Here is a 23,135-nt window from a genome sequence, read left to right on the forward strand (position 1 = left end):
ACAGGGTACTGAATTTGGATGATCAGCCATGATCTCGTTGAATGGCGAAGCAGGCTCGAGGGGCCGAATGGCCTACTCCTGCTCCTTCTATGTTTCTATGTTTCTACCCTACCCAATCCTAGCCTACCCAATCCTACCCAACATATCCTACCCTATCCAATCCTACCCTACCCTATCCTATCCTACCCAATCCTACACTACCCAATCCTACCCTACACTATCCTATCCTACCCAATCCTACACTACCCAATCCTACCCTACCCTATCCTATCCGACCCAATACTACTCAATCATACCTTACCCAATCCTACCCAACCCAATCCTAGCCTACACAATCCTATCTTACCCAATCCTACCTTACCCAATCCTACCTTAACCAATCCTACCTTAACTAATCCTGCCTCACCCAATCCTACCCTACAGAATCCAATCCTACCCAATCCTACCCTACCTAATCCTACCTTACCAAGCCCTACACTACCCAATCCTACCCTACAAAACCCTACCCTACCCAATCCTTCCTTACCCAATCCTACCCTACCCAATCCAACCCTACCTAATCCTACCTTAACCAATCGTACCTTAATCAATCCGACCTTACCCAATCCTATCTTACCCAATCCTACCTTACCCAATCCTACCCTACCCAATCCTACCCTACCCAATCCTACCCTACCCAATCCTACCTTAACCAATCTTACCCTACCCTATCCTACCTTACCCAATCCAACTCTACCCAATCCTACCTTACCCAATCAAACCCTACCCAATCCATCCTTACCCAATCCTACCCTACCCAATCGTACTCTACCCAATCCAACCCTACCCAACCCTGCCTTAACCAATCCTACCTGAACCAATCCTACCCTACTCAATCCTACCTTACCCAATCTTACCGTACCCTATCCTACCTTACCCAGTCCAACTCTACCCAATCCTACCTTACCCAATCAAACCCTACCCAATCCATCCTTACCCAATCCTACCCTACCCAATCCTACCCTACCCAATCCTACCCTACCCAATCCTACCTTACCCAATCCTACCCTACCCAATCTTCCCCTACCCTATCCTACCTTACCCAGTCCAAATCTACCCAATCCTACCTTACCCAATCAAACCCTACCCAATCCTACCTTATCCAATCCAACCCTACCCAATCCTACTCAATATTAATTTACCCAATCCTACCTTATCCAATCCTACCTTACCCAATCCTACCCTACCCAATCCTACCCTGCCCAATCCTACCCTACCCAATCCTGCCTTACCCAATCCTACCCTACGGAATCCTAACCTACCCAATCCTATCCTACCCAATCGTACCCTACCCAATCCTACCCTACCCAATCCTACCTTACCCAATCCTACCCTACCCAATCCCACCCTACCCAATCCTACCTTACCCAATCCTAACCTACCCAATCCTACCTTACCCAATCCTACCCTACACAATCCTACCCTACCCAATCCTACCTTACCCAATCCTACCCTACCCAATTGTACCTTACTCAATCCTACCCTACCCAATCCAACCCTACCCAATCCTACCTTACCCAATCCAACCTTACCCAATCCTACCTTACCCAATCCTACCTTACCCAATCCTAACTTACCCAATCCTACCGTACCCAATCCTACCCTACACAAACCTACCCTACCCAATCCTGCCCTACCAAATCCCAGCCTACCCAATCCTACCTTACCCAATCCTACCCTACCCAAACTTACCCTACCCTATTCTACATTTCCCAGTCCAAACCTACCCAATCCTACCTTGCCCAATCAAACACTACCCAATCCTACCCTGCCTAATCCTACCCTACCCAATCCTAACCTACCCAATCCTGCCTTACCCAATCCTACCCTACGGAATCCTAACCTACCCAATCCTATCCTATCCAATCCTACCTTATCCAATCCTACCCTACCCAACTCTAGCTTACCCAATCCTATCCTACCCAATCCTACCCTACCCAAACCTACCCTACCCAATCCTACCCTACCCAATCCTACCTTACCCAATCCTACCCTAACCTATCCCACCCTACCCAATCCTACCCTACCCAATCCTACCTTACCCAATCCTAACCTACCCAATTGTACCTTACTCAATCCTACCCTACCCAATCCAACCCTACCCAATCCTACCTTACCCAATCCTACCTTACCCAATCCTACCTTACCCAATCCTACCTTACCCAATCCTACCCTACCCAATCCTACCATACCCAATCCTACCCTACACAAACCTACCGTACCCAATCCTACCCTACCCAATCCTACCTTACCCAAACCTACCCTATCCAATTGTACCGTACTCAATCCTACCCTACCCAATCCAACCCTACCCAATCCTACCTTACCCAATCCTACCTTACCCAATCCTACCTTACCCAATCCTACCCTACCCAATCCTACCCTACACAAACCTACCGTACCCAATCCTACCCTACCCAATCCTACCTTACCCAAACCTACCCTATCCAATTGTACCGTACTCAATCCTACCCTACCCAATCCAACCCTACCCAATCCTACCTTACCCAATCCTACCTTACCCAATCCTACCTTACCCAATCCTACCCTACCCAATCCTACCCTACACAAACCTACCCTACCCAATCCTGCCCTACCCAATCCCACCCTACCCAATCCTACCTTACCCAATCCTACCCTACCCAAAGCTACCTTAACCAATCCTACCTTAACCAATCCTAGCCTACCCAATCCTACCTTACCCAATCGTACCTTACCCAAACTTACCCTACCCAATCCTACCATACCCAATCCAACCATACCCAATCCAACCCTACCCTACCGAAACTTACCCTACCGTATTCTACATTACCCAGTCCAAACCTACCCAATCCTACCTTACCCAACCAAACCCTACCCAATCCTACCTTGCCCAATCCTACCTTACCCAAAGCTACCTTAACCAATCCTACCTTAACCAATCCTACCCTACCCAATCCTACCTTACCCAATCGTACCTTACCCAATCTTACCCTACCCAATCCTACCATACCCAATCCAACCCTACCCAATCCAACCATACCCAATCCAACCCTACCCAATCCTACCCTACCCAATCCCACCCTACCCAATCCTACCTTACCCAATCCTACCCTACCCAAACTTACCCTACCATATTCTACATTTCCCAGTCCAAACCTACCCAATCCTACCTTGCCCAATCAAACACTACCCAATCCTACCCTGCCTAATCCTACCCTACCCAATCCTAACCTACCCAATCCTGCCTTACCCAATCCTACCCTACGGAATCCTAACCTACCCAATCCTATCCTATCCAATCCTACCTTATCCAATCCTACCCTACCCAACTCTAGCTTACCCAATCCTATCCTACCCAATCCTACCCTACCCAAACCTACCCTACCCAATCCTACCCTACCCAATCCTACCTTACCCAATCCTACCCTAACCTATCCTACCCTACCCAATCCTACCCTACCCAATCCTACCTTACCCAATCCTACCCTACCCAATTGTACCTTACTCAATCCTACCCTACCCAATCCAACCCTACCCAATCCTACCTTACCCAATCCTACCTTACCCAATCCTACCTTACCCAATCCTACCTTACCCAATCCTACCCTACCCAATCCTACCATACCCAATCCTACCCTACACAAACCTACCGTACCCAATCCTACCCTACCCAATCCTACCTTACCCAAACCTACCCTATCCAATTGTACCGTACTCAATCCTACCCTACCCAATCCAACCCTACCCAATCCTACCTTACCCAATCCTACCTTACCCAATCCTACCTTACCCAATCCTACCCTACCCAATCATACCGTACCCAATCCTACCCTACACAAACCTACCCTACCCAATCCTGCCCTACCCAATCCCACCCTACCCAATCCTACCTTACCCAATCCTACCCTACCCAAAGCTACCTTAACCAATCCTACCTTAACCAATCCTACCCTACCCAATCCTACCTTACCCAATCGTACCTTACCCAAACTTACCCTACCCAATCCTACCATACCCAATCCAACCATACCCAATCCAACCCTACCCTACCGAAACTTACCCTACCGTATTCTACATTACCCAGTCCAAACCTACCCAATCCTACCTTACCCAACCAAACCCTACCCAATCCTACCTTGCCCAATCCTACCTTACCCAAAGCTACCTTAACCAATCCTACCTTAACCAATCCTACCCTACCCAATCCTACCTTACCCAATCGTACCTTACCCAATCTTACCCTACCCAATCCTACCATACCCAATCCAACCCTACCCAATCCAACCATACCCAATCCAACCCTACCCAATCCTACCCTACCCAATCCCACCCTACCCAATCCTACATTACCCAATCCTACCCTACCCAAACCTACCCTACCCAATCCAACCATACCCAATCCTACCCTACCCAATCCTACCTTACCCAATCCTACTGTACCCAATCCTAGCCTACCCAACCTTAACCTACCCAATCCTACCTTACCCAATACTACCTTACCCAATCCTACCCTACCCAATCCTCACCCTACCTAATCCTACCCTACCCAATCCTACCCTACCCAATCCTACCCTACCCAATCCAACCCTTCCCAATCCAACCCTACCCAATCCTACCCTAACCAATCCTACCCTACCCAATCCTACTGAATCCTACCTTACCCAATCCTACCCTACCAAATCTTACCCTACCCTAATCTACCTTACCCAGTCCAAAGCTACCCAATCCTACCTTACCCAATCCTACCTTACCCAATCAAACACTACCCAGTCCTCCATTACCCAATCCTACCCTACCCTATCCTATCCTACACAATTCTACTCAATACTACCTTACCCAAACCTACCTACCCAATCCTACCTTACCCAATCCTACCCTACCCAATCCTACCCTACCCAATCCTACCCTACCCAATCCAACCCTACCCAATTCAACCCTACCCAATCCAAACCTACCCAATCCTACCCTACCCTATCCTACCCTACCCAATCCTACCCTACACAATCCTACCCTACCGAATCCTACCCTACCCAATCCTACCCTACCCTACCCAATCCTACCCTACCCAATCCTACCCTACCCTACCCAATCCTACCCTACCCAATCCTACCCTACCCAATCCTTCCTTACCCAATCCTACCTTACCCAATCCTACCTTACCCAATCCTACCTTACCCAATCCAACCCTACCCTATCCTATCCTACCCAATCCTATCCTACCCAATCCTACCTTATCTAATCCTACCCTACCCAATCATAGCCTACCCAATCCTACCTTACCCAATCCTACCCTACCCAATCGTACCTTACTCAATCGTACCCTTCCCAATCCAACCCTACCCAATCCAACCTTACCCAATCCTACCTTACCTAATCCTACCTTACCCAATCCTACCTTACCCAATCCTACCTTACCCAATCCTACCCTACCCAATCCTACCGAATCCTACCTTACCCAATCCTACCCTACCCAAACCTGCCCTACCCTATTCTACATTATCCAGTCCAAAAGTACCCAATCCTACCTTAACCAATCAAACCCTACCCAATCCTACCTTGCCCAATCCTACCTTACCCAATCCTACCTTACCCAATGCTACCTTAACCAATCCTACCCTACCCAATCCTACCTTACCCAATCCTACCTTACCCAATCCTACCTTACCCAATCCTACCTTACCCAATCCTACGCTACCTAATCCTACCCTACCTAATCCTACCCTACCCAATCCTACCCTACCCAATCCTACCCTACCCAATCCTACGCTACCCTACCCAATCCTACCCTACCCAATCCCAGCCTACCCAATCCTACCTTACCCAACCCTATTTGCTGGGTTTCACTCCTAATTCTGCCTACACAGCCATTCTGCAGTTTTCAGAGCAATGCAGCCCACGCTTCATTCTGTTGACCCACTTTCAATGATTATTATTATGTATTTCTTTCAAAACTCGTGGGAAACTGTAATTTAATTGGACTGATGCCCTTTCAGTTCTAATGCACACATAAGTGTATCGTACCTTCAGATGCACTCCGAGAGCCTCCACAATTTGCAGTGATTCCATGGTGCTTTTCACAAGTCCTACAATTGGAAAAAGAACGGTGAGTTGTCAAGGTAGGCTGGACTTTGGTTCTTATTTCGCAATGAGTCAATTATATTGTGCTAATGAAAATCAGTATAGGCCGGTTTCAAATTGCGCTGTTACTCTAGGAATGCGTAATGAGTTTGCATCCAACTGCTTTAATGGAGGTGCTAAAATAATATTGTACACCGTCAATTGATATCTATCAGTAAAAACCATAGTGGGGTGGATTTCTATCTGTGACGCTGATCAGGTGGGTAGGGGAGGGACGTCTGCTCCGTGTATTGATTTCTTTGTGGGTTCAATGACGAGACATTTATGAAAGAGAATGACTTTTAATCTAAAGCTTGTTCAACTCTTTTATACAGCTTTACAGGAGACACGATGCTTGTGATGCATCTAGAACGAAACTGAAACTAAACCAAACTGCTTGTCTCTCACATGACCTCTGCTGGTCAGGCATAAGTAATCAATACATGCAAACATGCTATTAAGGCATCATAATCGAACAGGCAAATAACATCACTATTTGCTGATATCATTACATCTCCCTTTCTTAAAACAAAAGTATTTTACTTTTAACTAACAACATGTTTTCTTTGTATTAATCTGCATTTTAACTGTAACACTTAATGAACTTACATTATCATTATCATGATCAAGGTTTTTTAACCTTGCTTTGTGTGTTCACATGAAATATGTCAATACACTAGAACTTGAAGAAAGAATAAGATAACATTACTTCCTTCTATAACAATAGTCCTTAAATTTGCTCAATGAGTCTCTCAGGAGGCTTCACGTGTCTTGAGGATTTTCTGATTGATTGTCGTTGAATCTGAGTTGTTGCCTCAGATGATTGGTTCTCAGCTATGTGATCAGGTTGTTCAACAGTATCAGTCTCTTGACCTGCTGTGGCTGGTCCCATGAGAAGATCTCGACGATTTCTTCTCAGAACAGCACCCTCATCTGTCTGAATGGTGTATGATCTTGGTTGAACTTCACTCAGGACAGTTCCCTTCTGAGTCCATGTGTTTGTTTTGTCTTTGAACCTTACTTGGTCACCAGTGTGGAGTTCAGGTAGGTTTTGTGTTCCTCTGTCATAGTAGTACTTTTGCTTTTCTTTCTGCTGCTCTTTGAACTTCCTCACTTTCTCCCCCTCTTTCGTTTTCAAGAGGTTCTCCGGGATGGGTAGGTTTGACCTTAGCCGACGTCCCATCAGGAGTTGGGCTGGTGACATACCACACTCGAGCGGCGTTGTGCGGTATACAAGCATGCTCTGGTAGAAGTCAGTTCCACTGTCTTTTGCCTTGTACATCAGTCTTTTCACTGTCTGGACCGATTTTTCCACTAGACCATTGGACTGTGGAAAGTGAGGACTTGACGTTGTGTGGACAAAGTCCCACTCTTTGGCAAAGTGTCGGAAACTTGCATTGTAAAACTGGGGTCCGTTGTCTGTGAAGACCTCGCTTGCCACGCCATGTCTGGAGAATATGGCTTTCATACATGTTATCACAGCATCTGCAGTGGTGGTGTACAGTCTACAGACCTCTGGATACAGGGAGTAATAGTCTGTGACTACAAGATAGTCCTTCCCTTGACATACGAATAGGTCAGCACCTACCTTCTGGTAAGGTCTGTCTGGCGCTGGGTGTGGCTTTAGTGGTTCTACCGGATTGCTTGCTCGATATTTCAGGCATATTGTGCAGTTTGACACCTCATTTGTCACATCTTGGTTGATTCGTGGCCAGTACATCACCTCTCGTGCTCTTTTCTTTATTGCTCTGTTTAGATCTCTTGGATCCAGGCAAATTCTGAGCTTTCCATTCTTTTTGTCCACTACGACGAGGGAACTCACCCACTCAGTTGGCTCATCTATCTTCTGAATCACGTTCAGGCTTTCCATCCTGTCCAACTCTGCCTTCAGTTGCTTTTGAAGAGCAAACGGAACTTTTCTGCATGGATGTATGACCGGTGTCATACTTTTATCTACTCTGATCGTGTGTTCTCCTGGAATGCAGCCTAGACCCTTAAATAGGTCTTTGTACTCTTTCATGAGTTCATCATAGACTGTCTCTCCTTCGCTTTCCACAACGAGGACTCTCTTTACCAGGTTCAGTCTCTCACAGGCTTTTAAACCTAGTATGGCTTGCACATCCTTTGGCAACACGATTAATGCTAGCGTGTGCTCTCTGTCCTTGTGTGTTACTTTGACAATGCATCTTCCTTTCACTGGTATATCAGTACCTGAGTATCCTGTCACTTTCACTTTGATTCCATGGCCTAGAAATTCAGTGGGCCTTGCGCCCACTTAGCGCCTAAAGAGGTCTTTTGCGCCGGCGGGGTGGTAGCGTGGAAATTGAGTGCAGCGGTATTGGCGGCGGTAGCCGTTAGCGCTGCGCCGGGCCCGATGACGTCATTGGTGTGCGCGATGGCCCGTAACGCCCCGAAACCGCGCCGATCCCCATATTTATTTGCGCCCGCCTCCTCCGAAGCGGGCGCAAACAGCGAACAGAAAACGGGGCCGTCCTGCTGCCATAGTGGGGCGCTTTAAAGCTGAAGGTGCGGCCGGCCGCTTTTTCGGCGGCCGCCTGCCCGCACCTCCTTCCCCGGCCTCCTCCACCCCCCCCCGCGGCATTGCCGGCTGGTTTCCGTGAAGCCTGGCACTTCTCCGTTGTGCCGGGCTCTTTTGCCGGCACTCGCGATCGGGGCTCCGGCCGTTGCAGGCACCTCCCCCTTAAGAGAAGGAGGAGGCCTGCAGTACCGCAGCCTGCCGCACCGCATCGGGTGGCGCTGCGGCAACTAGCGCGCCGATATTCAGTTGCAGCGCCCCAAATGGAGGTGGGCACACCCTGGTATAGCGCCCGCTTCCGAATTGGGGCGCAGAAGACGAATATACGGCGTGCGCTAATGCCTCCCCACCCAGCGCTAACTTTTGGGCGCGAGCGAGCTGCCCACGCCCAAGTGAATTTCTAGGCCCATGTATCTTTGGTCTGGGTCTAATTTTCTTAAAATCAGTCTCTGATATCACATTAACTTGTGCTCCAGTATCCAATTTAAATGGAATGTGTATGTCATTCACTTTTAGTGTCAACATCCAGTCTCTTTCTTCTTTTTTGTTTTCAGACACAACATCTACATAGAACTCCTCTATGTCGCTTTCATCTACTGCATGGACCTTGCTTTGTTGCACTTGGTTCTTGCAGCAACGGGCATAATGGGTGTTTTTGTTGCAACTATTGCATGTTTTACCATATGCTGGACGCTTTTTTGGTGTATGTTGTGTACCGCATCGACTGCATGTCTTTCGATTGTCCCTTTCATTTTCGTTCGCTGGCCACGCCTCTTTTTTCACATTGGCGCTCTTTTTGTTAAACGGTTTGTATCCGTTCTTTCTCACTGCATCCACGTTGCAGCTATTGTCACTGAACAGCTCCTTTGCCTGCAACTTCACAGTCTCTGTAGCCCTACACGGTGCTATGGCTTTTCCCAGGTCTAGATCTTGCTCTCTTAGCAGTCTTTCCCTTAGACCATTATCTGGAATACCACACACCAGTCTGTCTTTTATCAGCGAGTCTGTCAGTCCCCCAAATTCACATGTTTTGCTTCGGTTTCTCAGTTCAGTCACATACTGATCAATAGTCTCACCCGTTTTCTGTACACATGTGAAAAATCTGTGCCTCTCAAACGTCACGTTACATTTAGGTATGCAGTAGGCCTCAAACTGTTCCATTATTTTATCTAGCTTCATTTTGTCTCCATTAGCAGCGAATGTGAAGTTATTATACACCTCCAGCGCTTCATCACCCACGACATGTAAGAACAGTGACGATTTCCTTTTATTACTTTTCTCGTCAGCTCCGATTGCTGATAAATACAACCCCAAACGTTGTTTGAACCTCCTCCAATTTTCAGCCACATTACCTGTCAACTGAAGCGTCGCCAGTGGGTGTAAACCTTCCATTTTTTCACTTCGTTAGCTATTCTCCAATGGTAAGCAACGATGTTCTCTTTTGGCTTGCTAATTTGTGGAGAGCTGATTTAACTTCAGATTTTTTCTCTTCATCTCTTTCAGCCACTTCTGACACCATGTATTGATTTCTTTGTGGGTTCAATGACGAGACATTTATGAAAGAGAATGACTTTTAATCTAAAGCTTGTTCAACTCTTTTATACAGCTTTACAGGAGACACGATGCTTGTGATGCATCTAGAACGAAACTGAAACTAAACCAAACTGCTTGTCTCTCACATGACCTCTGCTGGTCAGGCATAAGTAATCAATACATGCAAACATGCTATTAAGGCATCATAATCGAACAGGCAAATAACATCACTATTTGCTGATATCATTACACTCCGATGAGGTTGGTGAGAGGCTCAATCGACTTTAGTGGCCAGGCCTGATTTAAGTACTGGAGGCGAGGTGCCAGCTCTAAGTGTGCTGCTGATAGACATCTGGCCGTTTGGGAGGGCAGGACATCTGGTGAGGCTGCCGCCACTTAAATGCAGCCTGCAGACTTTAAAGGGGAGGTGCGCTTCTCAAAGGCAATGGGTGGGCAGCATGTTACTGAGGCAGCAGGCAGCACGATGCCGGCCAGAGCACCCCGATGGAGGTGCTTGTGGAGCAGGTTGAGAAATAGGAAGGAGGTCCTATTTCCTTCAGACAGGTGAGGGGTGCCCTGGGAAAATAGCCAGCGACAGCAGAAAGAGGTGGGTTGGCGGGTCAATGCCAGCAACATAGTTCCTAGGACCTGGTTGCTGAGCAGGAAAAAAGTTGAATGACCTTACCAGCGCAGTTAAGGTAAGCTCCTCTTCATATCTCTCTTACTCTCTACACAGCCCTGTAACACCAGACTTTAGCCCCAGCGCTAGCAATACCTCTCTTCCCCGCCCCCCACCTCCGCTGCCAATCACAATGGGACACTTCACTACACCTCCTTCTGCTGGTATTTGCACACTCAGGATCTGTGACTGCTCGCACACCTACTGCCTTACTTGCCCTTGCGTGCTGCTTCTTCCTCTTAGCATGCACATTAAGTTGCCTCACACATCCTCAAAACCCTTCAACAGGGCACACGCTAACCCACGGCCACTCTTCCTGCAGGGAGAAGCTGGCACAGAATGAAAGAAAGAACGAACTCCCTCGGCACTGCACTGGGAGTGTCAGCCTAGATTTTGTGCTCAGGTCTCTGGAGCGGGGCTTGAACACACAACCTTCTGACTTGAAGGCAAGAGTGCCACCCACTCAGCCACAGCTGGCAGGAGAAGAGGAGGTTGCACTACATTGCAAACTCTGACACTATTGAACAATACGGACATCATTTGCAGAGACAGGGCTCGTAGCGTTGGAGATGGCGAGGCACAGCAGGGTTTGACATTTTCCCTTCCTATTCGCTCTCTACTTAACTCTTTCGCTCACACGCCTCGATGAAGGGAGCAGAGAGCAGCTCAGCAGATGAGATTTGCCCAGAGATGGTGAGCTGCAGTTCACTTTCACAACGGAGCATTCTATTCCAGCACAAGCGCAAATGGCAGAAGCTCCTGGTAAACTGATAATAGTGGCAGGACTGTAATTGTAAGCTAAGGGCCAGTCATGTTAAAAGGAGGCTGCGGTTCATCTCACAAACATGAATGGTATCCGGGGTTTGGAAATAAACAGACCTGCTAGTTCCTGAATCTGGGAATCTTCAACCTCAAACAGCAGCTCATCATGAATCTGGGCGACTAGCCTAGAACAGAGAGTTCAGGTGAGTTTTGACTGACATGGTTACATTGTGTACTGACAGATTCTATCAGCATGTACATATCATCGGCTCTCTATAGACATAAAGTATGTACTGTCACCCCCGTTATCCACCGACCTATAAAGCACTCGCACTCCACTGTTTAGCCGCAACGGTTAATGTCTCTGTCACAGCTTGGCATTTCTTTGCCTATTTCCCCACGGAAAAGATGGATTTTGAAATGTACCCTGAGCAAGCGCTGCCGAAAGAATGTTATCTTTCGAGGGCAGCCCCATTGCTGAGTTGCGATTCCGCAGGTGGGGCGGATGGCTGGTAATGTAATATGGGAAGCGGTTTCCTGCAGACGCCAGACAGTAGGCAATTCATTAGCAGCGTCTAGTCATTCAGGAAGGCATCCAACACCTCGGTGTAGACGAACACTTTGGATCTGACTTCAGTTATGTGGAGAGACTAGAGAAGCTGGGATTGTTCTCCTGAGAGCAGAGAAGGTTAAGGGGAGATTTATTAGAGATGTTCAAAATTATGAAGGGTTTTGATACAGTAAATAAGGACAAAATTGTTTCCACTGGCAGGAGGGTTAGTAACCAGAGGACACAGATTTAAGATAATTTGCAAAAGAATGGGGCTGACTGGATTGCTCTACAGAGAGCCGGCACGGACTCGATGGGCCGAATGGCCTCCTTCTGTGCCGTTATGACTCTATAACCAGGGAGGAAATGAGGAGACGTTTTTTATGCAGCGAGTGGTTGTGATCTGGAATGCGCTGCCTGAAAGGGCGGTGGAAGCAGATTCAAGAATAACTTTCAAAAGAGATTAGGATAAATACTTGAAAAGGACTATGGGGAAGAGCAGCAGGAGTGGGACTAATTGGAGAGCTCTTTCAAAGAGCCAGCACTGGCACGATGGGCCGAATGGCCTCCTTCTGCGCTGAACGATTCTATGATCTCTGTGGGACAGGGAGAGACGTTTTCAACAAAACCTGGACACCAAAAAGGGAGACAGCAGCAGGAGGAGAACCTCTGCCACGGTCAGGGAGAGTTTGTGCTTTCATGTTAAGTAAAGGGCCCACCAAAGCAGGCTAGTGTACGTGCATTCTTTCATTTTTTAATAGAACGCAGAGTACCAATTGTTTTTTATTATACTCAGTGTTCGGCATATTTTGCCCACGGTAGAATAAAACTGGACAATGCAATAATCGGTAGCGTTCAAGTGTTCATCACTCTCAGCTCTGGTCAGCTCATTTTACCGAAGGGATGGGGAGTGTCCCGTGATTCTCACGTTAACAGTTACTACAGACCGTGTTCCTTCCCAATGCAGGTTTCTTTCAGAAAATTATATTTTGAGGATACAGTATATGAGCAATTTGAGACATGACAAGTGGTGAGCAATGTTCCCGCTAAGTTGTGCGGCTGTAATGGAAAAGGTCCTGCGCAGGCTGTTCAACGGCTTCTCCATTATAAATCCCGCACCTGCACGGAAATTTAAAGGGACCGCGCACTAAAAGAAACAGGCCGCGCAGAACAAAGAGCATCTTACGGGGAACACTGGTGGCGAGTGCAGAATGCTCGGGAGGAACAGTGGACTGTGGACCATAGAAACATAGAAACTAGGAGCAGGAGTAGGCCATTCGGCCCTTCGAGCCTGCCCCGCCATTCAACGAGATCATGGCTGATCATCCAAACCCTAGCACCCGGTCCCTACACCGACAGCCATCCCACCCAAGCCCTATCCCCGTAACCTTGTAACCCCACATATTTAATCCCCCCTAACACTGGGAGTTTTCCTCACAGATCTGGGTCTGCTGTAGACTCATTGATAGAGACTGATCGCTGTGATTATTCAACAACTCCATTATCGTCGTATCGTGCAACCACCAGGATGGTAGGCGGCGAACTAGATGGGTCTTGGTTCTTTTTTCATCTAGCAATCCCAGTGCAGTGCTGAGGGTGTGCTGTACTGTCGGTGATGTCGTCTGTCGGATGAGACGTTAAACCGAGGCCCCGTCTGCTCGCTCAGGTCGACGTAAAAGATCCCATGGCACTATATCGAAGAAGAGCAGGGTAGTTCTCCCCGGTGTCCTGGCCACTATTTATCCCTCAACCAACATCACTAAAACAGATTAGCTGGTCATTATCACATTGCTGTTTGTGGGAGCTTGCTGTGCACAAATTGGCTGCCGCGTTTCCTACCTTACAACAGTGACTACAGTTCAAAAGTACTTAATTGGCTGTAATGGTCATGAGTGTGAAAGGAATGGCTTGGGCATTGTAGAGATGCTTTATGGTGTTGTTGTGGGGTGGTGTCAACCTGATGCATCATGTGACAGCCAGTGTGTACAGCGTCAAGTGAAGTAAATCTGGCCATGGTGAGGCCATCCGTGGCGTCCCAGGCAGCAATGTGGTTGGGTGCGGATGCTCTGTGTCCTGTGCAGCATCAGTTGATTGCAGAGAAGGTTGGTGTTGTATTTGGTGCTGCTGGTGTGTCTGGTGCTGCTGGTGTGCCTGGTGCTGTTGGTGTGCTTGGTGATGCTGGTGTTTGGGCTGATCATGGTGGGATTCTGAGAACTAAGGTGAGAGAGTATAAAGTGCACCCATGCTGATGGAATAGATGGCAGGTGAAGTAGAGATGACAGAAGCGACCTGTCAACGATGGGAGAGGAAATGAGGTCAGACTGGATGGAGACTTGTGCAAAGACTTGCAGCATCCTGAATCTGTAGTGGAAATGCAGTTTAGAGAATCTAGTGGTTAAGGGAACATCTCTCAATCAGCTGGGAGCTTTGACTTGACATTTGAAGCTGTCAACTCATCAGCTGATTCAATGGCCACCAACCTCCCGCCTCAGCTTCACAGATGAGGTCTAGGCACGGCGGGAAACCGGTGGGCGACCTGTCAAATCCAAAAAGCTGGGGAAAAACCATTGTTAAGTGGCCGTAAACAAGCCACTAATGATTTTTATTGTCTCCCCCGCCGCTGCCTGTTGGGTCTGCTCAGCGTTGGCAGGCCCGACATCGAGAAATGCAGGTGTGCACATTTTGGCAATGGGTTCCCGACACGCTGTCAATCATTTTCAATTTAACAGCTGACCCGCCATCCATCCCGTCCACTGAGCGCCGGCAGAATTCCAGCCCAAGTTTCTCAAACCTTTCCTCATAATTCAGTCCTCTACTTGGCCCGTGCTGAATCCGGATTCCACTTTACCAGCACAGGTGTGCCCAGGAGCACAAGCCACTTCAGACCCTGATTGGGAAATCAGTCATTTTATGACCCCCACACGGGCTTAAACAGCAAAAGGACAAAACAAATTGGAATATTTGCAATTTTGTATTATAAAGCCCTATAAAGTTAGCTTGATCACATTTCTTAGTCCTGGGACCCTTAAAAAGCCCCGTAACTTCCACTTGTGACAATGTGAACCCCTCCTATTCATTGTCTACCAAAAAGATGGAATGAAAAAAGTTTTGCTCTCCTCTTTAAAGGACAGGCAGGGCTATTTCAGTCAGGTTGGTTTCCTGGTTCAGTCAGACACCAAGGTCAAGAGGTGTGGGCCCAATAAGCAGACACTTGAGGAGCTCTGCGATGGACTCAAGGTGAACTTTGAGTCTAGAACTGCCAGAAGCCTCGTTCAATCTGCCCATGTTAAGGCCACTGCTGCCCGAAGCCTTAGGTTCGTTCCTGCGCTTGGATAGGCATGATTGGTGTTTGACAGATGTCTATGTTGCTCTGTGCATCTCAAGTAACTGCTGCTTCTGTCAGCAAGTTTCCCCATGAGAGCCTGATAGCAACAGAAGGTCAAAGATGACTTTTTTTCCCCAAATAGCGAGATTTGCAAGTGTCTCTTAGCCCACCTGTGTACAACGAGAATAACCTTTAGGAAGGAGGAACACTGCTGGGCCATGAATATGCAGCTCGTTTGAGGCAAGAGTGCTACCACAGCTGACACAAGCAAGGGAGAACAGGGATCTAATGAGAGTGGGTTTCAGAAAACCACAGGCCCTATCTTTGTACTGATGACCTTAAGGTGCTTTGAACAATATAACCTTGCCAGCTCGCTTGTAGCGTCTGACATAGCAAGTTAGTTTCAAATACTCATCAAGTGTCATTGTCAGCTGCCCGCCTTCAGTGCCTTATTCAAAGATTGGGGAGATGCTGGTCTGTATTGGTCTAGTCTGGGTCTCCGGGCGCGACGTCACTGTCTTTCTGAACACTCTGCCAAGCAACCGTCACCCTGTTGCCAGTTTTGTTTTCTCTTTATCTCCCCTGAGCAGTTGCTAGTTTGATTGAAGGCCCTGCCCAAGTAATTGAATTCTGTCACCTTGTGCCACTGTTTGCTCCCCAACCATAATGTGCATCAGTTCTCTCTGCTATCTTCAGCGTCTCTGCAGGAAGCTGCTGTCGGGGCCATTACACGAGTCGTTACACAGGTTCTATTAGCTGCTTTGACTCTTAATTTTTGCGCAACCACAACTATAAGATCAATATCATCAGCAAATGAAAGGGTGCTAATGATTCGTCAGCTATACAGAAAAGGAGAAAATGAATAACCTTGTACGATGGTCATGGGCTCTCTCCAAACACACTGTGGAAAAACACATCCTGCCGCTCTCCTCTGACACTATCAGAACTCTTCTCTGTAATTATCTTGGGCGTTAATGAATCTTACATAGAAGATACAGCACAGAACAGGTCATTTGGCCCAACTGGTCCATGCCAGTGTTTGTGCTCCACACGCGCCTCCTCCCACCCTTCTTCATCTCACCCAATCAGCATATTCTTCTATTCCTTTCTCTCTCAAGTGATTATCTAGCCTCCCCTTAAATATATCTATGCTATTCGCCTCAACCATTCCTTGTGGTAGTGAGTTCCACATTCTATGGACTATGCTTTCAAACTCCCAACTGCCTAACTTTTGACCGCCACCCCCACCCAACCCCCACCGATTCACCACAATACTTTGGCAGTTGTTAATTTACTCCACCACACCTTCACCTCCATCGTTGATGCCCCTGTCCCCCTGGTGTGGCTCCCATCTTTCTTCCCTCAAATCCAAGGGGTGCAGACTTGGGCGTATCTGGTGCAAAACTAGTTTAACCATCAGCACCAGATCTGGCTGGCCCACCAGCACTATTTGGCCTCTTTCTCCTCTGCCAAACCATTCCATTACTCCAGGATTATCCTTCGTGAAAAATTCATTCTCGTGATGTGGGCATCGCTGGCAAGGCCGGCATTTTTTTCTCATCACTAGTTGCCCTGATTTGATATAACTGAGTGGCTTGCTGGGCCACTTATAGAATCATAGAAATTTACGGCCCCGAGGAGGCCATTCGGCCCATCGTGTCTGCCCCGGTCGAAAAAGAGCTATCCAGCCTAATCCCACTTTCCAGCTCTTGGTCCGTAGCCTTGTAGGTTGCTGCACTTCAAGTGCACATCCAAGCACTTTTTAAATGTGATGAGAGTTTCTGCCTCTACCACCCTTTCAGGCAGTGAGTTCCAGACCCCCACCACCCTCTGGGTGAAAACATTTCTCCTCAACTCCCCTCTAAACCTCCGACCAATTACTTTAAAGCTATGCCCCCTGGTTATTGATCTCTCTGCTAAGGGAAATAGGTCCTTCCTATCCACTTTGTCTAGGTCCCTCATAATTTTGCACACTTCAGTGGGGATTCAAGAGTTAGCCATGTTGGTATTGATCTGGAGCTTCCGATCTCATATGCTCATCATCCCAAAGACCGCCTTCTTCCACCTCCATAATATCGTCCATCTCCGCCCCTGCCCCTGCCTCAGCCCATCTGCGGCTGAAACCCTCATCTATGTCTTTGTCAGCTCCAGATTCGACTGTTCCAATGTTCTTCTGGCCAGCCTCCCATCAGCCATGCTTTGTAAACTTCAGCTCATCCCAGATTCTGCCGGCTGTATCTTATCCCGCACCCAGTCTCACTCACCCACCACACCTGTGCTCGCTGTCCTGGATTGGCTCCCAGTCCACCAACCAATTCGCACCCTTGCGTTTACATCCCTCCATGGCCTCGCCGCTCCCTATCTCTATAACCTCCTCCAGCCCTCAGAATCCTCCGTTCACCTGACTCGAGCCTCTTCTGCATTCCCTCTTCCCTTCGCCTCACCAACTGGCAGCAAAAATGTACGGCAGGACTTGATAACCCACCTCAGCCAGGTAGAAATAGTAGAAAAAAGAAATATCAAGTTGAAAATCTAGTGTAAGAAAGGGGGAAATCTTCATTTCTGAGTATCTCCACTAACTAACCTGAACTAAATCAATTGATTCGATTATTAATTGTACCTTATAAAGATTTAATGGTTGTTTCTACACTTATAATCTACTTGTAAACCCTGTTATAATATGCCCTGGGCAGAAGCGGTTAGATTTTAAATGCAGGCGTTGGGCCTCCCTTGGCTAAGATTTTAAAAGTGAAAAACAGACAGCTTGTCTGTGGGAACACAACTAGCAAGGTCATGTGTGGCTGCCGCTGTGTGGAATGTTATGATATCTGCAGGCAAATGGCAAGGACACCATATATCTGCCTATGGAGGCACGCTCCGTTTGTGTTGCCATAACTACCCCCAGATATGAGTCTTGATGGTCAAAAGCAGCTGATGTCAAGGTGTCGTGAGATGGGGAGCTGACAGGGGCAGGCGGGATCATTAGGTACGGGGCATCCTTGTAATTGGATGGAGTGGGGGGGGCGGGGTTCAGTTGTGAGTCAATGATTGGGTTAACTGGTCACCACAGGCTTTGCTGGTAAGAAGAAGTATAAGAAGGGAGTCTCTCAGACTCTTAGATTGTAGAAGCATTCGGGAAGAAGCTTGGGAACATCCACCAGACGAGCCGAGGAGGGTTTCGGGTTGGCGGAGGACCCACACGTGTCACACCGGGCGGACGAGTGAGCCAAGAGGCCAGGGCCGACAGGGGTTGACCCGTGGAGATCGCGTCTTCTACCCAGGGCCCAATGAGCAATATAAACTTTCATAACTACTGCTCAGATGCTGTAATGTATCAAGTCTCACTTTCACTGAGTAAAATATAATCACTGCCACCAACACGGGTCAAGTCGAATCTTTTGGAACTTAGGAGTGAAAGGGTTAATTGGCATGCACCCGGAAACACAACACTGGTGCGAGATATTATTTACCACGGTCAACAGTGACAACAACAACTTGCCTTTATATAGCACCTTTAACATGGAAAAGCATCCCACGGCACTTCACCGATGTGTAATCAAACAAAAATGAACGCTGAGCCAAAGAAGGTGAGATTAGGAGGGGCGATCAAAAGTTTGGTTGTAGAGGTAGGTTTTCAGGAGGGCCTTAAAGAAGGAGAGGGGAGGAGTTCATGGAGGGGTTTCCGGAGGTGTGGTGAGAGTGACTGCCCTTGACATCAAGGCAGCCTTTGACCGAGTGTGGCATCAAGGAGCCCCAGTAAAATTGAAGTCAATGGGAATCAGGGGGAAAACTCTCCACTGGCTGGAGTCATACCTAGCACAAAGGAAGATGGTTGTAGTGATTGAAGGTCAATCATCACAGCCCCAGGACATCGTTGCAGGAGTTCCTCAGGGCAGTGTCCCAGGCCCAACCATCTTCAGCTGCTTCATCAATGACCTTCCCTCCAACATAAGGTCAGAAATGGGGATGTTCACTGATGACTGCGCCATTCACAACTCCTCAGATAATGAAGCAGTCCATGCCCGCATGCAACAAGACCTGGACGACGTTCAGGCTTGGGCTGATAAGTGGCAGGTAACATTCGCGCCACAGAAGTGCCAGGCAATTACTATCTCCAACAAGCGAGAGTCTAACCACCTCCCCATGACATTCAACGGCATTACCATCGCCGAATCCCCCACCATCAACATCCTGGGGGTCACCATTGACCAGAAACTTAACTGGACCAGCCACATAAATACTGTGGCAACAAGAGCAGGTCAGAGGCTAGGTATTCTACGACGAGTGTCTCACCTCCTGATTCCCCAAAGCCTTTCCACCATCTACAAGGCACAAGTAAGGAGTGTGATGGAATACTCTCCACTTGCCTGGATGAGTGCAGCTGCAACAACACTCAAGAAGCTCGACACCATCCAGGACAAAGCAGCCCGTTTGATTGGCACCCCATCCACCACCTTAAACATTCACTCCCTCCACCACCGGCGTACCATGGCTGCAGTGTGTACCATCTACAAGATGCACTGCAGCAACTCGCCAAGGCTTCTTCAGAAGCACCTCCCCAACCTGCGACCTCTTCCACCTAGAAGGACAAGGGCAGCAAGCACATGGGAACACCACCAACTCCAAGTTCCTCTGCAAGTCACACACCATCCTGACTTAGAAGTATATCGCCGATCCTTCATCGTCGCTGGGTCAAAATCCTAACAGCACTGTGGGAGTACCTTCACCACATGGACTGCAGCGGTTCAAGAAGGCGGCTCACCACCACCTTCTCAAGGGCAACTAGGGATGGGCAATAAATGCTGGCCTTGCCAGCGACGCCCAGATCCCATAAGCGAATTTAAAAAAAAAGTAGCCTAGTGGTTATGTTACTGGACTAGTAATCCAAAGGCCTGGACTAATGATTCTGGACACATGAATTCAAATTAAATTTAAATTAATATAATTAAATAAATCTGGAATAAAAAGCTAGTATCAGTAATGATGACCATGAAACTATCGGATTGTCGTAAAAATCCATCTGGTTCACTAATGTCCTTTAGGGAAGGAAATCTGCTGTCCTTACCCGGTCTGGCCTATATGTGACTCCAGACCCACAGCAATGTGGTTGACTCTTAACTGCCCTCTGAAATGGCCTAGCAAGCCGTTACAACAAAGTCAGTGTGGGAGTACCTTCACCACACGGACTGCAGCGGTTCAAGAAGGCGGCTCACCACCACCTTCTCAAGGGCAACTAGGGATGGGCAATAAATGCTGGCCTTGCCAGCGATGCCCACATCCAATGAATAAAAAAAAATTCCAGATACCTAAAGGCTTGGCCACCAATGGTGGGTGGGGGGTGGCGAGGTCTAAGAGGCCAGAGGCAGAGGAACAGAATATTGAGAGGCTTGTGTGGGTGTAGGGCTGGAAGACGTTGCAGAGGTATGGAGGGGTGATGCCAGAGATGGATTTAAACACAAGGATGAGAATTTTAAAATTGAGGTGTTAGGGGACTAGGAGCACATCAAAGGGACATGCTCAAATATAAAATTGCACTTCCAGTTCATAATATCCCTGGCTAACCTGAACAAAAATGAGAATCTAATTATTAGAAGGATAATGTCTTTATGTTTTTCTTTGTTTCCATACACAATAATATGGATCATGTTAAATCACAGTATCACACGGCCTGTGTGTCACATCTTTGGGATGAAAATGGGGCGTGGGACATCTTTCTACCCAAAGGGAATTAATTTGTCCTTTAACAGGCAGTGACACTCGACAAGAAACTAATAAGAGAGGCTGGGAAAATATCTGGATGAATGATCATTTATTTAACTTCACTTGATATTTATTCAATTTTAACTATGACACAAGGTCTATCGTACTCCATCAATGTTAAAGGCGTTTAAGGCGGTGACAATGAATAGACATTGGGGAGATAAGAGCTTTTGCTACTGTTCAGTTATCAACCAGCCAGTTCCACTTGCCCTCCAGCCAATGAATGCTTGGCTCAGTGAGTAGCGCTCTGAACTTTGAGTAAGAAGGTTGTGGGTTCAATCCCCACACCAGAGACTCGAGCACAGAATCCAGGTTGATGCTTCAGTGCAGTGCTGAGGGAGTGCTGCACTGTTGGATGTGCTGTTTTCCAGCTGAGATGTTAAACCGAGGCCCCGTCTTCCCTCTCAGGTGGACGTGAAAGATCTCGTGGCACTGTTTTGAAGAAGAACAGGGGAGTTCTCTCCCAGTTAGGGTATGAAAGGCATTATGTAAATGCACGTTTTTTTTAACTTTACTGCGCCTGGTTAACGAAAAGCACACTGGAAACACAGTGGAGGCTCAACGGGTGAATGAACGGTCAACGGCTGAGACTGCCAAGGTGAAAAGAATGATCTCTTCATGGAATAACATTGAAGATGTAGGGACCAGCTTCAGAATGGTACCCATTCCAGGTGTGAAGATCCACAGATGCTTGACCGTCTGCCGGTATCTCACCAGCCATTCTTCATGCACGAGCCCTGACAGGAATGAGGAGAAATTTCTTCACTCAGATGGTTGTGAATCTTTTGGAATTCTCCACCCAGAGGGCTGTGGATGCTCAGTCATTGAGTATATTCAAGACAGAAGTCGATAGAATTTTGGACTCTAAGGGAATGAAGGGATATGGGGATTGGGCGGGAAAGTGGAATTGAGGTCGAAGATCAACCATGATCTTATTGAATGGTGGAGCAGGCTCGAGGGGCCGTACGGCCGACTCCTGCTCCCGATTCTTATGTTTCTTATGATTGTCAGCGTGGTACCAAAGGACACACTTTCAGCTGGATAGGAACCAGGAATTGGGAACCTAACTGAAATTCCGCTCCCTAACCCGGGGGCCATGCTCTGTTGCAGCCCCCGCTCCCCCCCAAGCCCATCCTTAGTGCTGCCCCACCTGAGACCATCAGTGTTAGAAAGGAAAATTGTTTCAAACAATTCCTTCATCTTGTTTCTTCTGTCACCCTGCTCCCACCATCCACTTTGGGGGCAGGAGGCACTTTGTAAAGACTGTCGTTCGATAGGTGAAAAACGGACTCCAGTCTCATTCTGATGACCAATATCCAGATTGACGTGGCAATAAGCGCAGGGTGCAGGGACTGAAGCAAGCAGCGAACCGTCCCCCTGCCGCCTCTCCCCGTGGCAGGAGGCTCAGCAGATTTGAACTCCCGGGACTCAGTTGCATGTCCTGGCTCTGACTCCCGTCCGAGGATGGCGGAATGACATTACCGCCGGTGGGCGGGAGTCAAAAGGAAGAGGTGGGGAAGGTTTCAGGCCGCCCCGGAAAATGGACCCCAGCAAGGTGAGTACAGATTGGGGGGAGGGGTGGGGGGTGAACCTGTGGCCAAGGGCGGGGCGGGGGGTGGTGGCCTCAAGGTATCATTCACCTGGCCCACAAGGAACCTTTATTAAAGGAGGCACCTGGGCCCAGATCCTTGCTGCCGCCGGCTTTATCTGGCAGACCAGAGGCCGTTTGGGCTGTAGTCAGGCCCACAGTTAAAATTGAGTTCTCCTCCGGATGGCATCACCGGAACGCGACACTGCCATCTAGATTAGGTCCCCGTTCCTCTGGGGCGGGCGGCCTTCCTGTGCCTGAAGT

General features: G+C 48.1%; 1 protein-coding gene across 1 annotated transcript in view; it reads right to left on the reverse strand.

Annotated features, from left to right (window-relative positions):
- The window catches only part of LOC147123965 (DNA polymerase nu-like), a 176,709-nt gene that overhangs the window by 28,751 nt on the left and 124,823 nt on the right, over positions 1–23,135 (reverse strand). Inside the window, exons 6-7 of the mRNA XM_085972254.1 lie at positions 11,766–11,833; positions 6,043–6,104 (exon numbers count right to left, since the gene is read on the reverse strand). Coding sequence (XP_085828380.1) covers positions 6,043–6,104; positions 11,766–11,833 — 130 coding nt within the window. The remainder of the gene's footprint in view (positions 1–6,042; positions 6,105–11,765; positions 11,834–23,135) is intronic.

This window comes from Somniosus microcephalus, chromosome 1 (genome assembly GCF_052327205.1).
Source record: "Somniosus microcephalus isolate GS21.2 chromosome 1, FLI_Smic_1.0, whole genome shotgun sequence".
Lineage (NCBI taxonomy): Eukaryota > Metazoa > Chordata > Chondrichthyes > Squaliformes > Somniosidae > Somniosus > Somniosus microcephalus.